General features: G+C 42.4%; 1 protein-coding gene across 4 annotated transcripts in view; it reads right to left on the bottom strand.

The window, feature by feature from the left end:
- Window positions 1-13,479, bottom strand: part of LOC119932231 (CD2 associated protein) — a 92,836-nt gene that overhangs the window by 49,978 nt on the left and 29,379 nt on the right. For 3 of the 4 annotated variants that reach the window (XM_038751262.1, XM_038751260.1, XM_038751263.1), the window contains exons 1-2: window positions 6,929-7,014; window positions 3,858-4,018 (exon numbers count right to left, since the gene is read on the bottom strand). In XM_038751262.1, the coding sequence (XP_038607190.1) occupies window positions 3,858-4,018; window positions 6,929-6,971 (204 nt within the window). In that variant the 5' untranslated portion in view covers window positions 6,972-7,014. Of the gene's footprint in view, window positions 1-3,857; window positions 4,019-6,928; window positions 7,015-13,479 lie in introns of those variants that run through there. The other variant, XM_038751261.1, reaches the window with a different exon arrangement.

Raw genomic sequence — 13,479 nt, 5'->3', positions numbered from 1 at the left:
ACATGCCAATAAAATTTTAAAGTCAGTAGTATTGTCTTAAAATCCAAGAGCAGCTACATGTAATATCTTTTGTCATGAGATTACAAGACTATTAGTTCCTAACACCTGGCCACCCACTTTACAATCATTCTTACGAGGAAATTAGATTCACTTAACATTGGCTGGCCACATTTTTCAAGAACAAATGCACGGCATTAAGCGAGTTGCATTCTGTAACTTGTCGATTTGTGAATTTGTTTTGAATTCTATTCCTCGTCACCAAAATTTTCAACCCACCTATCCGTTTGGTGGTATCAGCCAATTAAAAGATCAACCTCTACCCTCTACGCAAACTGATAAATGTGCTCAACAGTACTGACTATTGATACAAATATCAAATAAAAAGTGTAGACAGCTGTTTCAGATGTAGTGCCAATGAGGCTTCCAATAAAAATTTCTGCATATTGAATTTTTTTTAAGTGCTCAATAAATACCACTGATTGATAGAGCTCACAGTCTAACTTACCTCGATTTTGAAGACTAGGAAACAGGCTCAGATATAAAGTGAATAGAGGAATTTGGGTTTAGCCTAAAGAACTGTGTGCAAGAACTGTTTAATTACTCTTCCAAGCACTGAGTTCAGTGATCTGAACACATTAAGCGCTCAATAAGCACTGTACAAAGTGCTTGGGAGAGTACAATACTACTGCTCCCCTAGATTGTAGGCTAGCTGGGGACCAGGGATGGTGTCTGGGTCAAAGCCCTTGTGTTTTCTCCCCAGCATGGGTACAGTGCTCGGCATGGTGTAAACGCTTATTAAATGTCATTACTGCAAAGCTCCTAAAGGATAGAGACCAATTTTAATAGCAGGCAACAGCATGAAACTGGAACTCAATAAACTCCTTGGGGAGAGCTCCTTGTACCTTCCTCGCAGCTCCCCCAATTCCCAGTTCCGTGCCCTGCACTTGCCAAGCTGCTCGGTCAGTAAGTCATTTCACTGATGTGAGTCCCAAATATTACTCTAGGGAACCACCCCCTCCCCCTATCCACCCCAGAATTCCATACAAACAGGTGGACGTGAGTCCCAAAGGAGTGGCTCCGACAATTGTTTGTTGTGTAACCTTGGGCAAGTAGCTTAACTTCTCCGGGCTTCAGTTACTTCATCTGTAAAATGGGGATTAAGACTGTGACCCCCCGCCACCCCCCCCCATGTGGGACAGGGACTGTGTCCAACCCGATTAGCTTGCATCTACCTTGGCACTTAATATAGGGTCTAGCATGTAGTAAGGGATTAAATACCATACAAGGAAAAAAAAAGAGAGTATAAAAAAATAGGTTGTAAGCGCTTTGTGGGCAGGGAACATGTTTACCAACTCTGTTCCATTCTACTCTCCCAAGAATTTAGTAGAGTGCTCTGCACAGTAGGACCTCAATAAGCAGCATGGCATAGAGGATAGAGCACAGGACTGGGAGTCAGAAAGTTCTAATCCAGGCTCTACCACTTGTCTGCTGTGTGACCCTGGGCAAGTCACACCACTTCTCTGTGCCTCTAGTGCCTCATCTGTAAAATGGGGATTGAGACTGTGAGCCCCATGGGAGACAGGGACTGTGTCCAACACGAATTGCTTGTATCTACCCCAGTGCTTAGCAGAGTGACTGGCACATATTAAGCATATAAATACCGTAATTATTAAATACAGCTGATCAGTAGGTTACTACTGGCATTCCTGAGCATGCTGATCTAAATCAAACAGGGGGAAATGTGTTTTGTTTCATACATTTAGATGTGCTCTTGAGTTTCCCATCACTTGTGGTGTACTTTTGCAAATGGTCATTAGAAATTGGTCACTAGCAATATTACTTTATATTTGCCTTATATATGACTTGAAATAATTGTATGAGTAGCAACACCATTTAATGAGAACCTACTATACACGGAGACCTATATTAAGCCGCTGGAGAACAAAAAGAAGCAGCAAGATACAACCCCTATCTTCCAGATCCTTAGGAGAGGACAGAATTTTCTAAGAGTGAGAGACTAAACATATTCAAGTACATGCAAATGAATCAACTACATAGAACCAGATCAGTAACACTGGTTCTGAGGTGTCAGATAAAATAGCATGGGCCAGGAAGTTGGGAAGGGATGTTCTGGAGAAAACTTATCCATAGAGTCGCCATAAATCGGAAACAACTTGACAGCATTTGATGAAGATAATAATAACTAAGATGCGTATGAGGAATTTGTATTTCTTTTCAAATAACTACTATACGTCAAATTTGTATTGCTTTTTCATTTTGGCAAAGTGATTTTCGGTCAGTTCCCAAATCCTGTTGGTTCTTTCTTCACCACATCACCAGACCACACCCCTTCCTCCTCTCCATCCAAACTGCCACCCACACTGGTCCAAGCACATGTCCTGTCCCATCTCAACTACTGCATCAGATTCCTCGCTGACCTCTCTGCCTCCGGTATCTCTCCTCTCGGACCTCACTCGCTCTGTCTCTGAGATCATTATTCTAAAACCTCGCTCGGTCTGCGTCTCCCCACTCTTCAAAAACTGCCAAGCAGAAATACCTGAACATCAGCTTCAGGGTACTCAGTCAGCTCACTCCCCTCTGCTTTTCCTCACTCTTCTCCCACAACACCCCAGCTCACACCCTTTGCTCCTCTCAAGCGAACCTACTCTTCATTTTAGGTTCCATTTTATTGGCTCCATTGAATTGGCTGACACCCCTGCTTCCTGCACCTCTTCTGCACAACAGCAAACAGTGTTATTAAAAAAGAAATAGGGAGCCAGTATGAAATGCACTCGGAAAGTACAGTCAACTGAGCATCTGGGCACGATAATATTAAAAATGACAAATCTTCTTTCTCAGAGTTCCTAGTGCTTTTTAAAAAAAATTCACTCATAATTCTTTCATAGTATTATGTTTTGCTCCCTTAACATGGTCATATCCCCATGTACAAATTGCCAGAGACTTTGTAGACACTCAGGAAAAAGCTACATGGCATATATGCTTTGAAGTTACCATAATATCAAAGTAGTACTTGTTTCTCACTGAGAAATAAAAGAAGCAACCTGGCCTAATAATAATAATAATGATGGCATTTGTTAAGCACTTACTATGTGCAAAGCACTGTTCTAAGCGCTGAGGGGATACAAGGTGATCAGGTTGTCCCCCGTGGGGCTCACAGTTGTAATCCCCATTTTACAGATGAGGTAACTGAGGCTGAGAAGTTAAGTGACTTGCCCAAGGTCACACAGCAGACAGGTGACGGAGCTGGGATTTGAACCCTTGACCTCTGACTCCAAAGCCCGTGCTCTTTCCACTGAGCCACGCTGGCCTAGTGGATTGATTGTGTGCCTGGGAGTCAGAAGAACCTGGGTTCCAATCCCGGCTCTGCCACTCACTTGCCTGCTGTGTGACCTTGGGCGAATCACTTCACTTCTCAGTTCCTCAGTTATTTCCTCTGTAAAATGAGGGTTACAGCTCTGAGCCCCACGTGGGACATGGACTGTGTCAAATCGGACTATTTTGCACCTACTCCAGTGCTTGGAACAAGGTCTGGCACATAAGCGCTTAACAAATATCACTGAAAAAAAAAAGATTTCCCACTGTCCAAATGGCAACATGAAAAACTAGTATGAATAAAAGTCATGTTCAGAGTCTGCAAAAGAGACCCATGTTGGAAGCATTCTGGAAGCCACAATAGAATAAAATGCATTTTGCACAAAAGTACTCAGTTTTGCATTTTTAAAGGAATGGCTTAGTATTCAGCATCTGCACAGCGATTTTATTTTGATACATTTTCTTAATGCATAAAGCTTCAATTTCTCAGCAGCAACCACTAAAGGTTAAAAGAGAATACTTGCCTTAACAAAATTATCAGGAAACATGCCTCTTTTCCCATTTAGTTCTCCTTCTAGCCATCCTTCCTCTTCTAGTTTTTTCACATTTCTGAGGATTTCCCCAACTCGAATCGTTAGTTCATCATCATGCACAGCATCATAGTCATATTCCACAATATAGTCAACTGAAAGGGAAAAAGGAACGAAGTAAGTCTAAACATTCATTTCTAAGCCACTATAACCAATTCAAAAGGAATCAGCAGCCTTTCTCATATTCTCCCAAGTGCTTGGTACAGTGCTCAGCACACAGTAACTGCTCAATAAGTATCATTGATAATGATAATGATGATGAACAAGGACCACTGAAGAGAAAAAGCTTTCTACCCAATACAAGGTTTCACCCACATAAAACCAGTTGAGGACCAGTAAGCAAAAGCAGTCCACATGAGCTCTTTCAGTTGTGTCACAGACACTTTTTTTTTTACTTGAATTTTCTAAGCACTTCTATGTGCCAGGTACTGAACTAAGTGCTGGGGGAGATACAAGCTAATCAGGCTGGACACAGTCCAAGACCCACAAGGGACTCTCAGTCTTAACCCCTATTTTACTGATAGGGTAACTGAGGCCAAGAGAAGGTAAGGGACTTGCCCAAAATCACACAGCAGACAAATGATGGAGCACGAATTAGAATCTAGCTCCTTCTAACTCCCAGACCCCTGCTCTATCCATTGGGCCAAGCTGTTGTTTTGGCAAATATGCGAGAGAAGGGACACAATATCCTCTTCACAACTTTATCCGCTACTTTCCCTCCTTTTCCTAGCCAGAGGGTGAGGGGGTCAATAATGATAATTTTGTAAGTACCCCCATTAAATAAAAGACTTCCTGAGTTTTTCTCAATCTTTCCATTTTCTGGCTGCTACCAGCTGTAGCTCTTTCATCCCCCCTGTGCCATTATTTGTGAATCATTTTCTGTTTGCCTGTCTCCCTTGAGGGCAGGAAATGTCCTTTCTGTCTATTGTCCTCTCCCCAGCAATTACTATGGTGGACTGCAATCAAAAGGAGCTCGATAAATACTCACCATGAGATCTGACCGAGGAACAAAAAAAGAAATTAAATCAAAAGAAATGGAATTTATTTTTCAAGTCCACTTATAAACTTATACGGAGAGCCGGCACGTACTCATCCCTGTTCTGGCCAGAAATAAGTGCCAAATCCCATTTGTCTCTTTTTACTTTTTCTACATCAATCACCTTTTGTTATGAAATTTAGAGGTTGCCTAACGCATATAATTCCCATTAGTCCCCACTTAACATAATTAAAAATGAATGTTGTGCCAAAAAAATTAAAAGACTAGCGAGTTTTCAGGCCTGTAGCCTGAAGTTGCATTTAACCACAGATAATTATTGAACAGGTCTTCCTTTATATTAAAGTACTTCTGAACAATCAATAAGAGCTAACTTCCTCACATATGAAACAGAGGCATATCACTTCTAGATGAAAAGAATTCTCAAGTCAATCCTGAATCTCAGAAGAAATTTGCAGAGTGAACTGTTCATAAGGATTGGACAGGACGTAATTCATTTCATGCTGGCTAAAAAAAATATCTTAAAATAGAATTGACATTTATCATACTGGGCAGTTTTCAGAATGGGTTCTAGAAATGAAAGGAATGCATCTAATAAATAATTCCAAAAATGATCCAACTCTCCCTTCCATAACTTCTCTAAAGGCTGCCAATTTCCCAACCCACCAAAGATACAATTTGTAGTCTGACTACTCCTTTGAAGAAACCAATCGAGGGAAATATCTCTAAGTGCTCACAGATGTACCATGAGCATGCAACTTCCACTTTCTGGGTGTGCACCGAACACCCTTGAGAGATCAGAATATTAGTGTAGAGAAGCCAATTTGAGAAGTAGTGTGGTCTGATGGATAGAGCATGGTCTAGGAGTCAGAAGGACCTGAGTTCTAGTCTCAGCTCTGCCACTTGACTACCTCGTGACCTTGGGAAAGTAAATTCAATTCTCTGTGACTCGGTTACCTCATCTGTAAAATGGGGACTAAGACTGTGAGCTCTAGGAGGGACAGGGACTGTGTCCAACTTTGTCTGTATCCACCCCAGGGCTTAGAATAGTGTCTGGCATGCAGGAAGTGCTTAACAAATACCATTATTATTTTTATTAATATTATCTGGGATAAGGTATATGTATTCTCATCTGCAAAATGGGGATTCAACATCTGCTCTCTCTCCTATCTGGACTGTGAGCTCCTGTAAATTAACTTGAAATCTATCCCAGAACTTAGAACAGTGTTTGGACATATAGTAAGCACTTAGAAAATACAACCTTTATAATAATGATGATAATAAGAATAATAACATATCCTTACCTAAAATCTATAAAGTCTGAAGTGAACCCACAAAAGCTTTGTTTTCTTTGAATTTCTGTGCACATAAACACTTTTTTTTAACGATCTTTGTTAAGTGCTTTCTTTGTGCCAGGCACTGTACTAAGCACTGAGGAAGACACGAGCCAATCAGGATGGAAACAGTCCATGTCCCAAATGGGACTCACCGTTTTCATCCCTATTTTCCAAGGATGTAACTGAGGAACAGAGAAGTTAAGTGATTTACCTAAGGTCACACAACAGGTAAGTGGCAAGGCCAGGATTAGAAGTGGCAGGGCCAGGATTGGAACCGAGGTCCTTCTAACACCCAGGCCCATGCTCTATCCACTAGGCCATGCTGCTTTTCTGTTATTATTACAATTATTATTACTATTACACATCCCATATAAAGCCCAGTAAATCGAACAATCTTCCCAGAATAATATTTCAGGTAATCCATTTTTTACAATGTCCTGTGCAGGTCTTTGGAAAAAACAGATCATGTGAAAGGTTCTGAAATTCTAGTTTTGATGGTATCAAAATGGTCATTTTGACATGAGAAGCCATATGCAGAGGCATTCAGGGTTTCTTTCTTTTGTGATCCAGCACTTAGAACTGTTCTTTGAACATAGTAAGTGCTTAATAAATGCCATTATTATTATTTGACTGCAAATTGTTAATGCATGCTGAAAATGTCTTTTAGAGAGTACCTTTAAACAGAGGGTTTTCAATAATGGAAAACACAGTCACCATGGCCTCATACTTCCCAAATTCAATTGTTTACTTCATGTCAACAAAGAGCACAATCTTCAGAAAGACAGGAAATTCTGAGAAGGACATGACAAACATTCCATCTTTATAAGTTTCCTCAAAATATGCAAAAAATAATGATAATTATGGTATTTGTTGAGCACTTACTATGTGCGCCAAGCATTACACTAGGGACTGGGGTAGATACAAGAAAATCAGGCCAGACAAAAGGCACTGAAGAGAGAGGCTAGAAAGACATAGGGACAAAGACTCAGAATGAGAAAGCCAATATAGAGACACTGAAAAACAGGTTATCATCTCCACTGGATTGTGAACTACCTGAGAGCAGGTAAGTTGTATTTGAGAGTTGTACACTCTCAACCTCACAGGCCCTTAGTGAGTTTCAATAATTGATTTTTGCCTTTCTGCCTTCTGAATCAAAGGGTAAAGAGGAGCTATTCATGATGGAGCTAGCTGGAGAGCTAATTTTTAGTTCCATTTTGTTTTTTATGGTATTTATGTGCCAGGCACTGTACTAAGCACTGGGGTAGATACAAGCTGATCAGGTTAGACAAATAATGGCAAGCAGTGATAGTTAACAGGGGCTGGGGAAGGGAGAGGAGGCGGGTCAGTACACAATAAACATGGGAGAGACAAACGTGGGTCAGGGGAGGGCAATGTCTTCTTTGAAAAGGCACAGGAAAAGGGTCTTGGGTTTTTCACAATTCACAAAGCCTATATTGTACACAGCACTTGGCAGAATATTGAAGCGAGAAATGCAGCCTCAATTGCTTTCTTACCTTTCTCTTCCCCTCTGTTCTCCTGCTACCCTTATTCCTAACTTAATTCTTCTTTATGACCCCATGTAATAGCCCCTTCCCTGTTTCAATGTTACAAAAATGAAGCGATTATGCCAACTGGCACTTATCACTTGTCAGTTTAGGACAGGAACAGACACCTTGAAAAAAAGTAATAATCCCACTAGCATTAATAATATCGAATAGTCATCCTTCCATATACTTCCATCTCCTTCCACTGAGCAGAGGCTGACTTGGAAAGGAATACAGGGACTCAACAGAAACTTGAGTCTCCACGCTTCACCCTCCTCCCTTTCCAACAGTTCGGAACTATGAATTACAGGCCAAGTCTGCCAAGGAACATACGAAAACTGAATCTGGTTTTAGGTCAGGAGAGTAGACCTTTCCACTTCATAGGAGAACAGACCTGGAAGTCAAAGGACCTGGGTTTGAATCCCAGTTCTGCCACTTCTCTGCTGTGTGAACTTGGGTAAGTCACTTCTCTGCCTCAGTGACCTCATCTGTAAAATGGAGATTGAGACTGTGAGCCACTCTTGGGACAGGGACTGTGTCCAACCCGGTTTGCTTGTATCCACCCCAGCACTTAGTAAAGTGCTTAACACATTGTAGGCACTTAACAGATACCACAATTATTATTTATCATTATTATTATTCTCTGTGCTTCAGTGATCTCATCTGCAAAATAGGGATATGAGTGTGAGTCCACTGTGGGACAAGGACTGGGTCCAACCTGATTAAAACAGTACTTGACACATAGAAAGCGCCTAACAAGTATCATAATAATAATTCTCCCTCTTCCCAGAACTCTGTTCCACAGAGGCCTCTCAGCTGCCAGAAGGTGTCTCTTCTCAAGCACTCTCTCATAGAGACCGCAACAGCAAACAGACAAAACTGAGGAAGATACGATCTGTGTGGAACAGGGGATTTCTGGAGAAGACGGAGGTTGGAAGGTTCCCAGAGGAAAAGAGCCATAATCCAAAGTCTAGGTGTTTCCACAAGTTTATTTGGAGATTACTTTTTACAGCTGTATTCCTCCAAAGACCCAAGGGTAGCTTTTATTAACTAAGCCACTGGAATTTTAAACATGTCACTTCCCAGATTATTTGATTAGGAGCCAAATCTTTTTCATTATGTCAAGGTTTGAGCAGCTTAATCGAGTTACTTCTCGTTCTGGGTGTCTGCTCTGCTTCCCTGTTCTCTGTAAAAATAGCAGTGAACCGCTCGACCACATCATTTTCTGCTCATGCCAGCATTTCCTACCCCAGGGAAAACTGGCCAGCTTAGCAACATCACACAGAATATTTAATAGCAGGGTGCCAACTTTTCATTTTGAGCTAGGAATGGAGCAGTCTGGGGGGCGGGCCTGTGGGCAGGAGGGAGAAAGGGAAGAGGCAATGGAGAGGAAAAGGGAAGGGTGGAGGAGGGAGCTGGAGGTGGCTGAAGGAGTAAGAGGTGAGTTTATTTTTTTTTAATGGTACTTAAGCACTTACTACGTTCCTGACACTGCACTAAGCCCTGGGGTAGACACAAGATAATCAGTTCGGAGATGGTGCTCAGTCTTAATCCCCATTTTATAAATGAGGTAACTGAGGCACAGAGAAGTGAAGTGATCACGCAGCAGACAGGTAGCAGAGGCAGGATTAGAACCCAGGTCCTCTAACTCCAAGATCCATGCTTCTCTTGGAAGGAGAAGTGATGATAATAACCACTGTGGTATTTGTTAAGTGCTTACCACATGCCACCACTGTTCTAAGTGCTGGGATGGATACAAGGTTATTAGGCTGTATACAGCCTAGGTGGTAGGGAGTAGAATTTAATTTTGCTTCCTTTTCCCCTTCTCTCCCCACCCCATAGCATTTATATATATATATATATATTATATTATATATTATATATTATATATATAATTCTATTTATATTGATGTCTGTTTACTTGTTTTGATATGTATATATTCTATTTATTTATATTGATGCCTGTTTGTTGTTTTGATGCCTGTCTCCCCCTTCTAGACTGTACGCCTGGTGTGGGCAGGGATTGTCTCTATTGCTGAATTGGACTTTCCAAGCACTTAGTACAGTGCTCTGCACAAAGTAAGCTCTCAATAAATGCAACTCAATGAATGGATTTATTCCATTTTACAGATGAGGAAATGGAAGTGCCGAGAATAATAATAATAATGATAATTATAATAATAATTGTGGCATTTAAGGGCTTAATGATGATAGTATTTGTTAAGCGCTTACTATGTGTCAAGCACTGTTCTATGCACTGAGGTAGATACAAACTAATCAAGCTGGACACAGTCCAAGGTGAGAAGTTGGACATGAGAAGTGAAATGACTCACCCAAGATGACATAGCAAACAACTGGCAGAGTAGGGATTAGAACCCAGGTCCCCTGACTCCCAGGTTCATGCTCTGTGAACTAGGCCAGACTGGGAGAGAGCAGCAGGAGGGAGGGCACGGGAGAAGCACTTGTGAGAAGCAGCACGGCGTAGTGGTTAGCGCAAGGGCCCAGGAGTCAGAAAGTCATGGGTTCTAATCCCTACTCTGCCACTTGGCTGCTGTGTGACTTTAGGCTAGTCACCTCACTTCTCTGGGCCTCAGTTACCTCATCTGTAAAATGGAGATTAAGACTGTGAGCCCCATGTGAGACAGGGACTGTGTCTGACCTGATTAACTTGCATCTACCCCAGCACTTAGAACACTGCCCTGGCACATAGTATGCACTTACTAAATACATTTAAAAAAAACAAACAACAACACACAACTGAAAGAGCAGCAAACCAAAAGCACAATATGGCCAACCGTCGCTGATCAAAAGACCAAAACAGAACGGAAGGGTAAACAGGCACTCTTGGGTGGAATGGGGGGAGGGGTGCAAGTGTCAACTGCCAGAGAGCAAGGGTCCCCTGAGGGAGAATGATGAGCGATGGAGGCAAGCAAGAGTCAGCTGGGGCAGGGAAAGGGGGCTAGCAGATGTTGGCAGGCATACCATTCATTAATTCAATGGTATTTATTGAGTGCTTACTGTGTGCAGAGCACTACTAAGCGCTTGGGAAGTACAAGTCGGCAACAGAGGGAGATGGTCCCTACCCAGCAACGGGCTCACAGTCTAGAAGCAGCGTGGCTCAGTGGAAAGAGCACGGGCTTTGGAGTCAGAGGTCATGGGTTCAAATACCAGCTCTGCCACTTGTCAGCTGTGTGACTTTGGACAAGTCAGTTCACTACTCTGGGCCTCAGTTACCTCATCTATAACATGGGGATTACGACTGTGAGCCCCACGTGGGACAACCTGATCACCTTGTAATCTCCCCAGCGCTTAGAACAGTGCTTTGCACATAGTAAGCGCTTAATAAATGCCATCATTATTATTATTATTATTATTAGAAGGGGGAAGACAGACAAAACATGTAAACAGGTGTCAGAATAAATAAAATTATAGCTACAGGCACATCATTAATAAAATACAGTAGTAAACATGTACAAGTAAAATAAATAGAGTAATAAATATGTACAAATATATACAAGTGCTTTGGGGGGGGAAGGGGGTAGGGCAGAGGGAGGAGAAGGTTACCCATGGCCCACAGGTACACGGTGGACCAGCTGCAGAAGAAGTAAAAAAGGAGCTCTTTGAAGAGTGAACGGCAACCAAACAACCCACAGAGTGCACCAGCTGCAGAATAAGCAAAAAACAGTCCTCTTGAAGGAGCAGCGGAAAGACAATACACCAGGCCTACAGCAGAGGATGATTTGAAAATTGTTACTCAGTACTGTACTGAGAAGCTGCCTGGCCTAATGGATAGAGCAAGGGCCTGGGAGTTAGAAGGACCTGGGTTCTAATCCTGGCTCCGCCCCTTGTCTGCTGTGTGACCTGAGGCAAGTCACAGTTTCTCTGTGTCTCAGTTACCTCATCTGTAAAAAAAAAAAAGCAAAAACGGGTTTAAGACTGTGAGCCCCATTTGGGACAGGGACTGTGTCTGATCTGATTAGCTTGTATCTACCCCAGAACAGTGCTTGACAAATAGTAAATGCTTAACAAATACCATTAGTATAACTAGTATGTATTTTAAGGGAAAGGGCCATACACCAAACTTCAAACGCCCCTCATTAGGAAGGGACTGCAGCATTCCATGTCTCCTGTCACAAACCATGCCATGATCCTTGAGTGTGGAAGCCTAGGAAATAATTATCTAGTCTTCTGTTACCCTAGTGGATCTGTGACCCCTGTTTCATTGACAATTCTTGACAATTACCTTGACAATTCTTCATGGCTGTTAACTGCTGTTACCTTAGGTATATATCTGTACTTTATTTATTCGTATTGATGTCTGTCTCCCCGCCCTAGAATGCACGCTCCTTGTGGGCAGGGAATGTGTCCATTTATTGTTGTACTGTACTCTCCCAAGTGCGTAGTACAGTGCTCTGCACACATTAAGTGCTCAATAAATACGACAATGAATGAACCACAGTCAAGAGAGGTCAATAAATACTAAATATGAAAGGCCTGCGCTTTGTAGAGCACTGTACTAAGCTCTTGGGTGAGTAACCCAATCAGCAGACATGACACTCCTTGGTAGCAGTCTGGATGGAAAGGAATACGTAGATTTTAGCAACGTTGTGAAGGTCAAAACGACAGTACTTACTGATAAAATGACTATGTGGGCTGAATTAGAGAGAAGAGTCAAGGGTAACAACAAGGGTATGGGCTTGTGAGATGGGAAGGATGGTGGTGCTGTTGTCTACAGTGATGGGAAAGTCAAGGGGAGGATAGGGTTTGGGTGGAAAGACAAAGAGTTCTGTTTCAGACATATTAAGTTTGAGGTGGTGGCAGAAAATCCAAGTAGAGACAACTTGAAGGCAAGAGGAAATTCGAGACTGAACTGAGGGGGAGAGATGAGGGCTGGAGATGTAGATTTGGGAGTCACCCATATAGAGGTGGTAGTTAAAGCCATGTGAGTGAATGAGTTCTCCAAGGGAGATGGAGAATAGAAGGGGACCCACAACGGAACCCCGAGGGACCCCCATAGTTAGGGGGTGGGAGGCACCGAGAAGGTGACTGAGAATGAACAGCCACAGAGTTGAGATAGGAGAAATAGGAGAGGAGAGTTTCAGTGAAGCCAATGTTGGATAATGTTTCCAGGAGAAGGGAGTGGTCCACAGCGTCAAAGGCAGCTAAGAGATGGAGGAGGACTAGGATGGGGCAGAGGCCACTGAATTTGGCTAGAACAACTTCATCTGTGACCTCTGAGGGGGCAGTTGAGTATTCGCCCCATAGCACTGATGTACGTATCTATAAATTATATATTATACATTATTTATATTGATGTCTCCCCCACTAGACTGTAAGCTCGTGGGCAAGAAACGTGTCCACCAACACTGTTGTATTGTACTCTCCCAAACGCTTAGTACAGTGCTCTGCACACAGTAAGGACTCAGATACCACTGATGAATTGATACGTTTCCTACTCCCACTGCTAAATGTCAGGGGTTTTTTGAAGGCTCCAACAGGTTTATCAACAAGCTACACACACCACATCCTGTCACTTTGTGACAAGCCGTCAAAACCTTAAGTGACCTAACAACATGCAGGAGGAAGTTGTCTGCTGTGTGACCTTGGGCAAGTCACTTAACTTCTCTTGGTCTCAGTTACCTCATCTATAAAATGGGGATTAAGGCTGAACACTACTGTGT

Source organism: Tachyglossus aculeatus, chromosome 9 (genome assembly GCF_015852505.1).
Source record: "Tachyglossus aculeatus isolate mTacAcu1 chromosome 9, mTacAcu1.pri, whole genome shotgun sequence".
NCBI lineage: Eukaryota > Metazoa > Chordata > Mammalia > Monotremata > Tachyglossidae > Tachyglossus > Tachyglossus aculeatus.
This window is presented reverse-complemented; position numbering and strand designations above follow the sequence as displayed.